At 37.4% G+C, this 17,324-nt stretch overlaps 1 protein-coding gene across 6 annotated transcripts in view; it reads right to left on the bottom strand.

Moving 5' to 3' along the window:
• Positions 1 to 17,324, bottom strand: part of BRD10 (bromodomain containing 10) — a 106,648-nt gene that overhangs the window by 10,167 nt on the left and 79,157 nt on the right. For 5 of the 6 annotated variants that reach the window (XM_023627327.2, XM_023627326.2, XM_070248295.1 and 2 more), the window contains 2 exons: positions 12,356 to 12,543; positions 6,677 to 10,971 (listed from right to left, as the gene is read on the bottom strand). In XM_023627327.2, coding sequence (XP_023483095.2) covers positions 7,328 to 10,971; positions 12,356 to 12,543 — 3,832 coding nt within the window. In that variant the 3' untranslated portion in view covers positions 6,677 to 7,327. Of the gene's footprint in view, positions 1 to 6,676; positions 10,972 to 12,355; positions 12,544 to 17,324 lie in introns of those variants that run through there. The other variant, XR_002803230.2, reaches the window with a different exon arrangement.

Raw genomic sequence — 17,324 nt, forward strand, 5'->3', positions numbered from 1 at the left:
CTTTTATAGAACCTGGTCTTCCTTTCTCCTCTCAGCCCTCACATGGTGTTGTCTGATGCTTGAGATAAGGCCCAAGTCTCTGTGAATTTCCCTAGGAGATTCTGATATGGCCTCTCTGACTGTTTTTACAGTAAAGAGCAGACATCCTTTAAGGAGGGAAAAAGAGCTAGCCGAAAGATTTTTTTCTGGCTGGATTAAAGTCAGTGAGATTAGACATGACACAAACCAAGAAAGCCCTCAAATTACCTCCAGCCCTCTGAAGTTACAAACACTGAGTTTGGTAGCACTTACAAATATCTGGACAGGTCCACTTGTCACTTGGGAATACTGTAGACCTCCAAAAAGAATAGAAGTGAACCCCCCAAACTTTTTTTTTTTTTTTTGAGGAAGATTAGCCCTGAGCTAACTACTGCCAATCTTCTTTTTGCTGAGGAACACTGGCCCTGAGCTAACGTCCATGCCCATCTTCCTCTACTTTATACATGGGACACCTACCACAGCATGGCTTTTACCAAGAGGTGCCATGTCCACACCCTGGATCCAAACCGGCGAACCCCAGGCTGCTGAGAAGCAGAACGTGAGCACTTAACTGCTGTACCACCGGGCCGGACCCCTTGCCCCCCAAACTTTCATTTCATGGCTTGACTTTAAGGACAGACATAGTCACTTGAAGATGCATCAAAATCCCTCAATCTCAAGTGACTAATGCCAAAACATCTTAAAAGCCTCTCAGAAGAACACAGAACAACTTCAGAGGGAAATCATGGATGGTTTGGATGAGAACACTCATTTTTAAGAAAGCCTAAAACTGCATTCCCAAGAAGCTGTGAGGTGGAAGAAAAAGTGTGGGAAATGAAGGAACAGAAAAAAATTCTTGATGACTTGAAAACAATGAATGAGAGGCCTTGATCTCTGAAACCACACTAAAGATGATAAGTTTGCTTGCCTTCTTTAGAGAAGACTACATGGATGATGGCAACCTGAAATTAGACAAAGATTTTTTTTTTTTGGGCTTGAGGAAGATTGTTGCTGAGCTAACATTTGTGCCAGTCTTCCTCTATTTTGTATGTTGGACGCCGCCATAGCATGGCTTGATGAGTGGTGTTCAGGTCTGTGCCCAGGACCTGAACCCAAGAACCCTGGGCGGCTGAGGCAGAGTGCATGAACTTAACCACTATGCCACCTAGCTGGCCCCAGACGAAGAGCCAAGCAGAAAATTGAGAACCCCTAAACTGTCAGTCAGAAGTTAATTTGAGGAAATACACTGATGTTAAATGTTTCCTCAAAAAGGCTTGAAGGAGACAAAGACGACTATTTAAAATGTGAAGAAAACTAAATCAACAAATCACTTAGAGTTCAAACGAATGGTCTCCAAATTGAACTAGCATCTTTGCAGTTTGAAAATTCAGTTTGAAAGCAAGATTCAAAAACTTCAGCTAAAACTTCAAATACTGCCTGGACTACATCAAGAACATGTAATGCAAATTTGCAAAAAATCGAGGAGAGAATTTATTGCTTAGAAATCTAGAAAAAACTTCCCGAAGTGTATGAAAACATTAGCCATAGACATCAGAAGTATGGCTCCTACAGGAAGATGGCCTGGAGAAAGAGCTGGAAAGAAGCACTTTCTTTTATCAGAGCTGGATTGTCTCCCATGAGAAAAAAGCTCAAGAAAGTTGGTTGGCAGCTTGGCTGAGAGAAAGTTCACTGAGCTAAGAAAATAATCACATGGACAAAACTGGCTGAAGAAGTTTAAATTCCAGCTTTTCCCAAATGGTCCCCACATGCAGCCTTGGGCAGAGGCCGAAGAGGATCAGCAGACTCCCTGAATCATCAGGTCCCCAAGGAAGGAGGAGGGATAAGCTGTGAAGGTTCTGGTGCTGGTCACCTGCAGGTTTGATTCAGGTTTGCAGTAGCCAATTCCTAAACATCCACATCAATTTCTTTCCAATTTAACTGTTTTTCCTTAATTGATGCTACCTTTGCTCAGATTGAAGTTTAATAGAATTAAATTCCTAAGATGATGTTTTGTGAATCTAGATGGTTTTAATGAAATTCTTATGGATATTAGACCACTTCATTAGACCATCTAGGATTAGATCCATATTAAGTATTGAATTTAGATTGAACTAAATGATCCACTATTAGAATTAAGCTGTAACTGAATTTTGTATGATCAGGGACAGACATTTAAATCAATAAACACCATTTGTACATGCTATGAACTGTTAGAAGTCTGTGAAACTTAATATTTATCTCAATAAATTCTAGTTTAAAAACAACATAAAACAAGAACCCCCACCCCAAAGAAAACTGAACACTACCCCCAACCAAGCCTATTAGTATTTTTATTAGTTTAGCACTAAATTCAGATTTAGGGGAACTTTATCCATCATATTCTTTCCTGTTTAAACATTTCTAAATTTTATGCATTCAAAATAAAAGCTTTCCCTGGGGAAAAAAAGCCTTTATCCTTCTCAATCTAAATTTCTCTTTTTGTCACCTCTCTGTTGCTACCATTACTGCCAGATAGCAGGTCTTCATACCACCTTCCTGACCCTCCTAGTAACTTCCTAATTGGCCTCCCTGTCTCTAGTAGGGTGAATGACAGTAGCTACTACTTATTAAACATCTACTATATGGCAGGCATTGGGCCGTGTGTTTTACATAAATCATCTCATCTAATCCTCACAGCAATCCTGCAAGGTCATTTAATGATCTTACACGTGAACATTACTACCTTTGCTTCAAAACCTTCAGTAGCTCCCCAATTACTTTCAGAATATTTTTCAGTCCTCTATCACCCAACCTAAACTATTTTTTTATAAATCTTTTTTTATTATGCTTTTTTTCTTCTCCCCAATGCCCCGGTACATAGTTGTATATCCTAGTTGTAAGTCCTTCTGGTTCTTCTATGTGGGATGCCACCACAGCATGGCCCCCAGGATCCAATCCAGTGAACCCTGGGCCGTTGAAGCGGAGCACACGAACTTAACCACTACACCACTGGGCAGGCCCCCCAAACTACTTTTTAATCATTCCTCATTGGTCCTCTTAACCCATAACATTCCACTCAAACTCCATTGCTCTGTTCCCTATACGTTCCTGTGCTTTTCTTTCTTTTGACTTGAGATATAATTGACATATAACATTGTATTTGTTTCAGGTGTACAACATGATTTGATATATGTATATATTGCAAAGTGATCACCACACTAAGATTAGTTAAAATCCATCATCACACGGTTACACTTTTTTTCTCTCGTGATAAGAATTTTTCAAGATCTACTCTCTTAACAATTTTCAAATATACAATACAGTACTGTCAACTTCCTTGTGCCTGTCTAAGACTGAGTCTTTGCAGGCCCAGTTCTAAACATACTTTCCAGTCCCAGCACAAATGCCGCCTCTTATATGAAACCTCCTCTGGCATTTCCCTGCTAAATGCTTAGAGTTCTTTATTCCTCTGACATTTACTTTTAACCTATCATTATATTCTTTTATTGTTTTTTGTGTTGAGGACAGGGATGAGATCTCACTCATATATGATGTTCCTAAAACATCTTCTCATTACATGGTTCTCAATAAATGTATGGAATGAATTTACACCTCTTTGAATTCGTGTTGATAATTATGTTTTGAATTTACGTTGATAATTACTTTAAGAATTATATTGAAGATTACATACATAAAAACACATACTTTTGATTCGGTAGCACTTCATATATTACTTTTTAACTATAGAAGTTCCTCACAGATTTTTGTCTCCAAGCTAAACTATAAGAACCTGAACTATGCCATGCTTTCAGCTTTTTTATTAAACAAGAAAGCATCAAGCACCATGGTGTGCATAGTAAATGCTTGTTGAATAAATGAGTAAAAATAATGCGGCAGACAACAGCATTATAGCGACAAGGTGGCTTTGGGCTCAGGTGATGGCAAAACAACTTCTAAAATGATTTAAGGTAAACTGTGTATAATCTCTATCTTATAGTACAGTATAATTTTGGATAACTAAACTCTCCATCAAATTTCTTAGATGACTTTCAAAACTTGACACCTTCTCAAGGTTTTAACATTAAAGATTTCTAAATTCACTAAGTCAATGGTATACTGGATCAAGTAAACATTTTTACTATCTTAGTGTACATATTATAGCCATCACTGCCTTAATCATAAAACTACTGAGGTCAATTATTAAATTCATCAATAAAATTGGAGGCTTGGAATGGAAGCAGAAATCTAAATAACCATTTAGTATTTTATATATATTTATATATATTATATATATAATATGTATAATTTTTTTTTTACTAATCACAAAGGAAAATCGATTTTTTTTCAGGAAAAATCATAGGAAATGGGAAGAAAGAGAAGAGTTAACACATCAGAGGGAGGTATGATATTTCAGCATGTTTTAACTTAGCATTTAAAATGATACTGAATACAGACATCCAAATGGCTTAATTCTATACTAAGTGTGGAAACATACCCTTCTAGTACCATGAAGACTTTCAGGTAGTGTTTTGGTGACTCTTCTTCCTTCACATGATGCCTTTATAGACAACTTTTAAAGAATACTTAATGATAACACTGAACACAAAGAACCAAGGAATTTGACTTTTACTCTTCGGCCAAGATCCCAGAAATCCACATGACCTACCAAACTGGAGGCAAAGGAAAAAGAATTTGGCTTTTTGATTATATAAATCCATTAATGTAGCCAAATTTCTACTAAAAAGTGGGCCTATTAGTTTTAAAAAAGTAACCTAGATCTAAAATAATATAAGAATCTACCTAGATTTCTCACTCATTTATTCAACAAATACATATTAAATGTCTACTGTGTGCCAGTTGCTGGGGTGACCATGATGAAGACAACTGACAAGAGTCTCTTTTTAAGAAGAATGACAGGCATTAAGTAATTGTATACAAATAATTTTATTACAGTTGTGAAGAAGTGCTATGTCCTTCTTAATCTATCAGTGACTTAATATGATGCTAGCTGAGGTACAGTAAGGAGAGGGAGTTATGTAACATGTAATGAGAACCTGTAACGGAACATCATGTCAAAGAGAACATCTGGGAAGAACTTGAGGTACCTCGAACTTTCTAAGAACTCAAAGAAAACGACAACACTGAGCAAGGGGGAAAGAAGGTTGAAATGAAGCTGGAGACGTAAGCTGAAACAGACTGACAAGCCTTTTAAGGAGCCGGGGGTGGGGAGCTTCACTCTAAACGGTGCACCAGATCACACAGAGCTTTGAAGGTCATATTAGGATTTTGGATTTAGGAGTTGGAAGAGAATTCGTGGTTAATAATTAGTTTAGGTCCTTCACTGGGATTAAAGCTGGGCCATAGGTAATTCAGTAAATTAGTTTCAGGAAGTGGCCTAAAGAATTCTTTTCAGACAAAAGATGAATAGTTTCAGGTTGTTTTGTTTTAAAAGTTGAGTATGTAATACATTTATTTATTGAGCACCACCTATGTACAACGTAATGCACTCCAAACATCACCCACTTTCCCCTGAAATCTAAACTGACAGGGAAAGGGGGAGAGTGACTAGAGCACAGCATAGACATGATTGGTAAAGGTCCTGTCTTAGAGCATTAATGCAGGTTTTTGAGAGCCTTGAGCAACTTTCCAGGAATATCCTCACTGCCCTCTCCACTTTGATAACTAACAAATTTCAATGTAGTTTCAAAGGAAGTTTTTAGGCCTACTCGTCCCTACCATTTTCAACCCCAGACTATAACTCCATGTGATGAGGCTGAACATTATCACTATAAATAGAATGTGGATGAGTACACAATCAGTATCCCAAATAAGATAATGGATATAAAGATCCAATAAGTATAAAATCTATCTTTTATTTAAAATGAGGCATATTCTGAAATACCACAAAGTCAAACCCTGAGAATAAGCTGATCCATAAAACTTGCTTTACAATGGAATTTAAGTAACTGCTCTGTAATTGAAAAAAACAACAAAAAAAACCCCAGCAAAGAGTACTTATAAATAATTGAAGGTGTCTACATTCACTTATTATTCTAAACTAAAAAAAAATTCATGTTTTTAAATATCATTTTGGAAAATCAGTCACTATGAACCAACACCTTAATATAAAAATAAAAGTATCAGAGAAACTAGGTAAAGGGTACACTGGACTCTTTGTACTATCACTGCAACTTCCTGTGAATCTAAAATTATTTAAAAAGCTTAAAAGAACATATCTGGGGTGTATTAGGGTGTATAAACAGAGACCAAATACATTGGCCTGAAAGAAGACTACTTATTTTGGTCAGTGTAGAATTTGGTGGTGGATTAAGAGAAAAAAGTTAAAATAATGAAATCTAGAAGAAAATTTTATAACAGAAGTAATGTAAAATTATGAAAAAAGGATTTAAAGCATCAGGTTCAAATACCAGCTCTACCACCCACTAGCCAGGTGACCTTGGACACATTATCACTTAACCTCTCAAGAGTACTGTGAAAATCAAATGGGATATGTGAAAGTAAAGTTTGCAAACTGTAAAACCTTGTACAAATGCTAGCTATTATTGACTCAAATTTCCCAGCCTTAATTCCTTTTTGTAAAGGACCGTCTTCATTTTACATCAAATACTCTTTTAATAGAACAAGAATGCACTTTAAAAATGGTATTCAAACAAAGAAATACAGCAACTCAGTTTATTACATGCAGATTCTTCTGCATTGTTGCTAACAGTTCACTGGTCCAAAATTACTAAAATACTTAAAAAACTATACATTATGTAAACAAAACATAAATAAGACAGCATAGTTCTTTGTACATATAGTTTGGTACAGGTTGTTAGGGATTTAGGAATATGTACAATTTTACACCATGGACTGCATTTTCACAATGCATAAATATATATATATTTTTTACAGAAACAAAAATAAGATTTCACTAATGACACAGAATACCATATCATAGATACACGCTGCAAAAGTCCAAATTCAAGAAGAAATGTGGCAACGCAAGTGTGCAAAAGGCTAGCTTACTCCAAACTAATCAAACTTGACTTTGTTCAATTTATGTTATACAGACAGGTAAATCCTGACTGTCTATTTTAAACAAACAACCTTTGAAGATATACTCACACCAACGAGTGAAACAGAACAGATTTTTCCCTCCCCAAGAAAACAAAGCCTTGTTTCAAGCTAATGAAAAGATACATTAAAACACACACACACGCGCGCAACTATGTATAGTATGTTTTCAACAGTATAATAAACACTTAAAATTTTTATGGGAGTTGAAAGAATGCCCCATTATTTAAAAACTGGCTCTTTTAGTCTAAATTCAAGATGCAGCTGTGTCAGGCTTCTCTAAGCCAGATGACTGAAAAGCAGGGAAGACAGAGGCAGGATTTCGACTGGCAGATACAACAATTTGAGAGAGAGATGAAGAGAGTGAAGAAACCTTAGATGCTGGAGTATTTATGGTATTCAGAATGGCTCCTTCTGGGCTAACCAATAATTTTTTGACTGATGTGTCCAAATGAAATACTGAAGTGCTAGTTGGCAGTGGAGGATTACTAGAGCAAATGGCAGAAACCAAAGATGTCTTAGCCAAAAGAGTAGCTGGAGGAGACTTAATTACTGAAGTTAATGACACTGTTGGTGTAGGAGGTGGAAAAGAAACTTTAGCAGTTGTGTTTATGATCTGTGGTGTTGTATGTACTGTGGGTAGACAACTTGCATTCCCAAGAGAGTTTACAATTTTTGTAGAGTTTCTTAGAGAATGTTTTACAGGTTGCCCACTTAAAGAATTATTTGATGCTAGTGTGACCTTCTGGGTAGGGTTATCTACTGGTGTAGGCTGAATGCTTTGGCCACTGTTAAGAACTAAGGGGAGTCCGTATTTTGGATTAGCAGATATAAGGAGAACATGGCTGCCAGCTCCAAGACCTTGTGGTGGAACAATAAACCGGGTTCCATTAATCATGATCTGAGTACCAGGTGCCAAAGGTGTACTGGTGTTGATGACTATTTTTTGCTGAATACAAGGTTCACTAAACTGACCCCCTACCACACTAGTCACATTTGATGGTGCTGTAGCAGTGTGAATGGCAGAGCCACTTGGAGCAGAAGTATAACTGGGGGTTGATTTTACTAAAGCAGGAGACATTTGCTGGTTTGGTAGAGAAGCAAAATTGGAAATATTAATTATTTTACCTGGGCTTGGTGAAAGGGACGGCAATTCAGTTTGAGGTTTATTTGTATTTATATTTGTTGGCACTGTAGTTGAAATCCCTGGTGACTGAAACTGGACAGAAGTCCGAGACTGTCTTTTAGAAACAGATACAGAACGTGTGGCTCCTGGTACTGTTGCCACTTGTGGAACTGTGTTGATTATTTTAGGGGATACAGTCACAGGTGTAGGCAAGGCAACAGTAACAGGGATTTGCAAAGCTGATGTTAAACATTTTGGAGACACTGTTGGTTGTGTAGTTGAAATCAGAACAGATGACGCAAGATGTCCTGTTTTCACAGTTGATATAGCCACAGTGTTTCCGAGATTTGATGTGCAAAGTCTATTTGACAAAATAGGCATAATTCTTGAAGAGGTATCATTTCCACTGACTAAAACAGGAGGTCGTGTCCCAACTGAAGCAGAGGTTGAGGTCACTGAAAGAGAACCCAAAGATACATTTGCTCCTGTTACTGAAAACATGTTTACTGCTCTCGCTGTAGAAACCACTGATTCATTAACAGGAGTAATATTTTGACTCACAATATTTGAGCTTACTGGAATTGAATTACCACTTGTTGACAATGGCAAAACATAGCCCTTGGTACTTTTTTCTTCTCCTTTTGGGGTTACATTTTGCAATATGTTAATTGATGGTATAGCTGGCACACTGCCTGAAGTATTTACAATTGCTTGACCTATGTTTAGCCCAATTTTCACATCTTTTATCTGAGACACAGTTGGTGATGAATTTATTTTTATTGGTGCTCCCACTGTAGATGGAATCAGCACTATCTGAGGTTGCTCTGGAGTCTTAACATATGTTTTATTCAAGGGAGGAGGAAGAGTTTGTTTTAATGGTTCTGCCACAATAGTTGGGGTTGAAGCGCCACTGGGAATTGGAGCATTAATAAAAACTAACTTCTGGGCAGAAACACCTGTAGATGTTGGTGCAGGTGTCACATTAATTGCAGTTCCACTGCCAGAAGAAAGAACAGACGGAGCTGACACTAGCATAAGTTTCTGAACTGGAGTCCCACTGATCACATCTCCATTTGTTGCTGCTGTTGCTTCTGATCTTGTAACAGGGTAACTTTTTGTGATATAATCAACTTGTTGCTGTTTAGTGGGAGTATGAATAATATTTGCATTGGTTTGTCCAAAATTTCCTGTTGATATGCTAATTACACTTACTGAACTATTTACTGTTGATGTTAGTAGAGTGCTAGAAGAAACAGAGGACTTCAAAGGAGAAGAAAGGATGTGCGAAGTTTTATCTATCATGTGGCCCAAATTACCACTGCAGGCAGGCTGGCCTAATGTAAGTTTGAGATTTTTCCCCACAGATGGATTAAAGGCAGCTGGAATGGAAATAGAAGTGGGTGTGTGGCCAAAAGGTGGGAGACTAGATGTAGTAGTCGTTCCAGCTACTGGTGAAAAAGCAGAAGATGAAGAAGTTGTTGATTTTGGCAGCAGAAATGCCTGAAGCTGAGGAGCAAAAGTGAAAACTGAACCTGAAGATAAACTGTTGGGTGAATTTTGATCTGGATTGGTCTGTACTTTTACAACTCCAGTGTTTCCACCTCGTGTCCTAACAAGAATTGACTGTGAATCTCTTATACATACAGTTTTCAGCTCTTGCTTTGCTTCAGAACAATCAGAAGGTGGTTGTGCAAAACAGTTGAGGGAACTACCAGGATTTGTAGATCCACTTAGTGTCGTTGCTGATAAAACAGTCTGAACTGTTGAGGAAATGGTAGGTGAAGCAATGGGCTGGGGGAACGTGGCTGCTGAAACTGTATTCTTGACTTTTCCTGCTTCACTCTGGCTAGTCTTAACTGGTGGTGTTAATAAATTATTTATGGAAGTTACAGGAGACAAAGGCTGTGGTCTACCACTACTCACATTTGACAAAGGTGTAATCGTCTTGTTGAAAACTGTATTAGGTAGATGGGTAGAAACACTTCCTGTTGAATTGACAAGAACTGATGCTAAAGAAGAGTTCACATTTGCTGTCTGTGGGAAAGATGAACAACGTTGTTCTGTACCTTTTTGTTGAAGTGGTGGTATTTCTTTTGCAACTGCTTTTCCTTCCTTGTGCTGAATCACAAAATTCTTGGGCAGAATGAGAACCTGCTGCATGATTTTTTCTCCTGTTTTAGGATCCAGCACAGGTTGCATCTGAATCTTTACAGAGCTGTTATGAAGATCTATGGGCAACCACTGGCCACAGGGCATTTTGTATACCATCTGTAAAGGACCTTTTGTACTGGTGTGGCAGGTCAATGCTGGCTTTATGGGGCTTGCTTCTGGAGGAGATATAACTGGCTTTTCCACAGCAGGAGCACTTCTACCTGTGGAAGGAGGCAGTTGATTTGTTAAGGTCACTTTGTTCCCAATATTCTTTGCAAGCAAGGCCTGAATAGGTTTGGTCCCTTTCTGGAGAGTAGACACTGGTGTTGATTCCACTGAGGCAAATGACTCTGGAAACAGTGGCTCTGCATGCTTTGATTCATTCAAACAGTCAATCTGCAAATTTCCATCTACATTCTCAACTGTTGTCTCAGTTGTGCTTAACTTTGCTTTCTTTCTTGGGGAAAGCTCTTTTGTGCTATCATCCAGATAACTAGTTTGTTTGGACTGTCGTTTAAGGGTTTTAGGCAGTGTCTTCGGTCCATCTTTAGAAGGCAATTCCTTTTTCAACAACTTGCTTCTGGCCATAGGAAAATCTATTTCTGACAATTTCATATCATCTGGAAAAAAACCAAGCATTCTGTTTATATAAAACAGCAACTGAATAGCAATAATAAAACCAATTATAAAAAAGAAAGTCAATCTTTGAACTGACAATTTATTAAGAAATCTACTACACGGTGATTCAAGTCTCAGCGCTACTGACGAAAATTAAGGTAAGGTGACCTGTGACATGGTAATGTTGATATCATAGTCCCCAAAACAACCTATTTTGAGAAAATTATTTTTGGTCAAATTCTGCTAATTCTGCTGCCAATACAAGTGCAAAAGGAAATTTTACATCTTTTAAAGAGATACTCAAGCCAGCAATTAGGGCTCAGAATTTAGATCTGGAAAGGAACCTAGTCTAGTTCTCTTCTTCTAGATAGAGAAATCTTGATATCAAAGAGAGATGGTTCTCTGTTCTAATCTATTTTTAGAAACTGTAAAGTATGAAAAATGTTCAGCTTTTTCTGGCGTTTAATTATTCCTACAGTAAAAAATTTATGTTTGGGTCTGGCCCCATGGCCGAATGGTTAAGTTTGCGTGCTCCGCTTCAGTGGCCCAGGGTTTCACCGGTTCGGATCCTGGGGGCGGACATGGCACCACTCATCAGGTCACACTGAGGCAGCGTCCCACATAGAACAACCAGAGGCATTCACAACCAGAATATACAACTACATACTGAGGGGACTTGGGCAGAAGAAGAAGAAGAAAAAAGAAGACTGGCAAGAGATGTTAGCTCAGGTGCCAATGTTTAAAAAAAATTTATGTTCATATCTGGTCAAACTGTGTTGATGAGAAATTATTCTTTTTCAATTCACCAAAGACATGGAAAAGAATGGGTTAATACGTTTCTAACTACAAATTTGCATACTAACCTCTTTCATGACTAAAGGAAGCTATTTAACTAGATTTACAGAATAATATAATCTGATGAGTTGAAATGAATTACAGATAATCTAATCCAGCCTCCTGATCAGAATGATGTCTCTGGTCTCATTAGGCCATCAACCTTTGTCATTCCTCACAAAAAAATCTTCACAGTGTTAGGGACTTGCCGAGTTCCATCTAAAGCAAATGTCAGAAATAGTGCTTCAAAAATAGCAATAATAAAAAGAAGAGGATGAACCTATTTCAAAGGAATTGTAGATCAAGGATGTGTGGTCTGTAATGAGCAATGATATACCTATTGTCTGGAGTCAGGCATTGGCTCCAGGAACTCCTAGAAATGTAATAATGACTCCAAAGAACCTTTTATAAGGATATAGTACACCTTCAAAACATACCAGCTTTCCCCAATCAATATACTTCATTAACCAGATTATCCTTTATTTCCACAAAAGATACTAAAACGTCTCTTTGTGCTTTTAGTGTTGATTTGAAGAAAGTTTTAAAGCCTACCTGAATCAAAGTGATCTTTCTCCAGGATATCTAGAGATTCCGTTGAGTCTATAGACTTACTGAATTCTACTTTAGGAGATTCTTTTCCAGGATCTCCTTCACCTTCTTCAGTAGTCCATAGTTCTCTAGTAAATTTATCATGATCAGGCTGTCTTCTGAAATCATCATAGTCTCTCTTTAGGCGGCTCCTGAAATAAAATAAAATGCCCGACATAACAAACAAATATATGTCTTTTAAAGTACTGGAAGCTAAACTAACTTTTAACGTTTTAAACAATATATTGAAATATTTTCAATTCTGTCAGTGAAAACTATGTTTTAATCTCAAGTGTGTCTAAGATGCTTAGTTTGGTCTTGACAATGATTATCACTCAAGAAGACAAAACCCAGGGTGCAGGCATAAGAAACTGAAGAGATTATACCTGCAATTTCAGAATAAAGTACTTCAACATACCACCCATTTGTCTTTCTAAAGGCTGCTATTAGACCTATTAAATGAGAGAAAGATTATTTTTTTTCTAGCTGCATTGACAGAAATAGATTTGAGATAGCCTTAAAATTACTGATTATAATATAGTTAAAAGGTTGTTTAAAAAAGTTAATCAAGAAATTCTAAGAAACAGCATCATTTTCAACTATTATCCGGAGTAAAACAAAAAAACCTATCGTTTAATCCTGAGAGTAATCATATCTAAACTTTTGAGTCTCACTAGAAATATATTTTTAATAAGCATAAGGAAACATAGCTGAAAAGTGATCTTTCAGAGATTCTTTTCACATAAAAACATAATAGCTGTGTTTCTATGAACCTGTGGAGATATGGACACAATTCCAAATGATTACATGATATTTTAGAGATCCTTTATTATTCCTTTCGCTTTCAACTGAGTTGCTCTATTCTACACTCAACTTTATCCTTAGTTTACTTTTTGTTTGTTTTAAAAAAGAAAATCTGAACATATATCCTCCAATTTATTTTTGCTACAAATTCTTATTTGTGTATGTTGGAGTTTAAGTCTCCCCTCAGTCACTTAACAGTTCTAAGACTTTGGGCAAGTTCCATAAACTTTCTAAGCATCAATTTACTTTTTTGTAAAATGGGGATAATAATACTACTTACCTCATAGTATGTGTGGCACACAAATATTCGAGAAATGTTAGTTAATAATGACTCTCAATTTATTTATGTTTCATATTATTGCTTAAGGGTTTTATGGAGCAGATGAAGGCTGTAAGATACTAGAATGGATTCCTAAAGGATAACCATAAAATTAATTTCCTTTTAGAAATACCTTCGTGGGGGTAGTATGAAGTTCCTTCCTTTTTAGTCTCAGCTAATGACTTTGCTTCTTATTTCAGGGGAGCTGGAAGCAATCAGACAAGAATTTTGACATGCTCACACCTCATCTGCATCTTAAGACCTTCATTTGTACTCATATTTTCCGTCTTCCTATCTAAGCTAACCCCTCCACTTATGCATCCTCTCTCACCTATTCAAGGATATCACTCTACCAAATGCCCCATCTTTGCCTGAGTCCATTTCTCCCTATTAGATAATTTCTACCAGTATACAAACATATTTCTCCCATTAACAAAAACAAACAACAAAAAACAAAGCACCTTCTGTTGACTCTAACTTGTCCTTCCAAGTACTGCCCTATTTCTCTGCTCCACTTTATATAGCAAAACTTCAATTCCTCTCCCCTAGTTCTCTTGAACAGACTCCTAAAACTTTCACCCACTTCTCTACCAATACAGCTCATCAAGGTCATCAATGATCTCCATGTTGCCAAATTCCATAATGAATTCTCAAACCTCACCTTCCTCAGTCCATCATGAGCAGCCCTCCTTTTTGAAACGCTTTCTTTACCTGGTTTCCAAGACACTACTCTTTCTCTTGGTTATCCTATCTTACTGAACACTCCTTCTCAGTCTCTTCTGCTGAGTCCTACTCATCTCTACCATCTCTAAATGTTGGAATGCTCCAGGTTCAGTCTCTCTTATTCTCGATTTATGCTCACATACTAAGTGATTTCTACCAGTCTCACAGCTTAAATATAATCCATATCCTGACAAAATATATACCTCCAACCTAGCTCACTCCTTGAACTGGGACTCATACTCTAAACTGCCTACTCAATAATTCCAATTAGATGTCTAAAAAGCATATCAAACTTAACATGTTGATTTATCAGACAAGGGGTTGATCTCCAAAGTATATAAAGAACTCACACAACTCAACAACAACAAAAAAACAAACAACCTGATCAAAAAATGGGCAGAAGATATGAACAGACATTTTTCCAAGGAAGATATACAGATGGCCAACAGACACATGAAAAGACACTCAACATCACTAATTATTAGGGAAATGCAAATCAAAACTACAATGAGATATCACCTTACACCGGTCAGAATGGCTATAATTACCAAGACAAAAAACAGCAAATGTTGGAGAGGATGTGGCAAAAAGGGAACACTCATACACTGCTGGTGGGAATGCAAACTGATGCAGCCACTATGGAAAACAGGATGGAGATTCCTCAAAAAACTAAAAATAGGACTACCATATAACCCAGCTATCCCATTATTGGGTATCTACCCAAAAAACTTGAAATCAACAATCCAAAGTAATATATGTACCCCTATGTTCATTGCAGCACTATTCATAATAGCCAAGACATGGAAACAATCCAAGTGCCCATCGACTGAAGATTGGATAAAGAAGATGTGGTATATATATATATATGAAATGGAACACTATTCAGCCGTAAAAAAAGACAAATTCATCCCATTTGCAACAACATGGATGGATCTGGAGGGTATTATGCTAAGCAAAATAAGCCAGAGTGAGAAAGACAAAGACCATATGATTTCACTCATGTGTGGAATATAAACAAACGCATGGACAAAGAAAATAGTTCAGTGGTTATCAGGGCGAGGGAGGTGGGGGGTTGGCACAGGGGGTGAAGGGGAGCACTTTCATGGTGACAGACAAGAAATATGTACAACTGAAATTTTACAACGATGTAAACTATTATGAACTCAATAAAAAAGAAAAGAAAGGCAGACAAATGTTAGAATGGGGAAAAAATGGAATCCTTATGTATTGCTGTTGAGAATGAAAAATGGGGCAGGTACTTTGGAAAAGAGTTTGGCAGCACCTCACAAGGTTAAACATAGAGTTACACTTTGACCTAGAAATTCCACTCCGAGGTATATACTCTTAAGAAATGAAAAGATATATCCACCCAAAACTTTACACAAATGTTCATAGCAGTATTTATGAGGGACAAAAACTGGAAACAGTCCAAATGTCCTCCATTGGTGAATGGATAAATAAAATGTGGTTTGTACTTACAATGGAATATTTTTTGGCTTATTGAATGAATGAAGGAATGAAGTTCCGATACTGATTCAACAAGGATGAACTTTGAAAACATACTAAGTGAAAGAAACTATTCACAAAAGAACACATATTGTATGATTCCATCTTGATGACATTTCCAAACTGGCAAATCTATGGAGCTAAAGTTTAGGACTGGGGAGTTGTGGTGCATGGTGACGTCTGCTAATGGGTACAGAGTTTTTCTCTGGGGTGATAAAAATGTTCTAAAATTAGACTGTGGTGATTGGTGCAACTGTGAATGTACTAAACACCACTGTACATTTTAAATGGGTGAATTGTATGGTATGTGAATTATTTCTCAATAAATCTGTTTAAAACAAACAAAAAACTCAACATGTTGAAATCCAAACTCTTGGATCCCCACTCCTCCCCAAACCTGCTACTCCTTTGATTTCCTCTATCTCAGCTAATGGCAATTCCATTATTCCAGTTGCGTAAACGAAAAATACTAGGCATCACCTTTTTACTCCTCATTTTTTCTGACACTCCATATCCCAATCTTAAGCAAATTCTATTAATCCTACTTTCAAGATATATCCAGAATCCAACCACTGGTTGACATCTGCACTGCTACTATCCTGGTCCAAGCCACTATCATTTTTCGCCTGGATTGCTGCTACAATGCAACTGATTTCCTTGCTTTCATCTTTGTTCCACTACACTAACCTAACATTGCAGGTAGAGTGAATGCTTTAAAACATAAGTCAGATCATGTCCCTCCTCTGCTTAAAACTTGAAATGGCTTCTCATTTCAGTCAGAATTAAAACCAAAATCCTTAAAGACCTACATGATCTGACTACCTTTCTCTATAATTCTCTGACTCTTGACTCCTACCACTTTCCTCCTCATTTACTCAGCTCTGGTTACACCTGCCCCTTTGCATTTCCTCTAAATGCCAAACATACTTCCAACCTTAGAGCTTCTGCATCTTCTCTCAGATATCCATATGCATCTCTCCCTCATTTCCTTCAGGTGTCTGTTCAAACATCAACTCAATAGGGAAGCTTTACCCAACACCCTGGTAAAAGAGCAAGCATTATCCTGTCCAAACCAGGTATTTCCTATTCCCCTTACCCTGCTTTACTTTTATTCACAGCACTTATCACCAACTGACATTTGAGTTTCACTGTTTATTCCGTTAGAATGTAAGCCACAGATGAAGTTAGAAATCAATAATAGAAAGAAAACTGGAGGGCCGGCCCCGTGGCCGAGTGGTTAAGTTCGTGTGCTCCCCTTTGGCAGCCCGGGGTTTTGCTGGTTTGGATCCTGGGTACGGACATGGCACCGCTCATCAGGCCATGCTGAGGCGGCACCCCACATGTCACAACTAGAAGGACCCACAACTAAAATATACAACTATGTACTGGGGGGACTTGGGGAGAAAAAGCAGGAAAAAAAAAAAAGAAAGAAAACTGGAAAATTCACAAATTTGTGGAAATTAAACAACACACTCTTAAATAACCAATGAATCAAAGAAGAAATCATATGAGAAATTGGAAAATACTTATAGAGGAATGGAAATGATAACATAGTAAAACTTATGGGACACAATGAAAGCA

This window comes from Equus caballus, chromosome 23, assembly GCF_041296265.1.
Source record: "Equus caballus isolate H_3958 breed thoroughbred chromosome 23, TB-T2T, whole genome shotgun sequence".
Taxonomy (NCBI): Eukaryota; Metazoa; Chordata; class Mammalia; order Perissodactyla; family Equidae; genus Equus; species Equus caballus.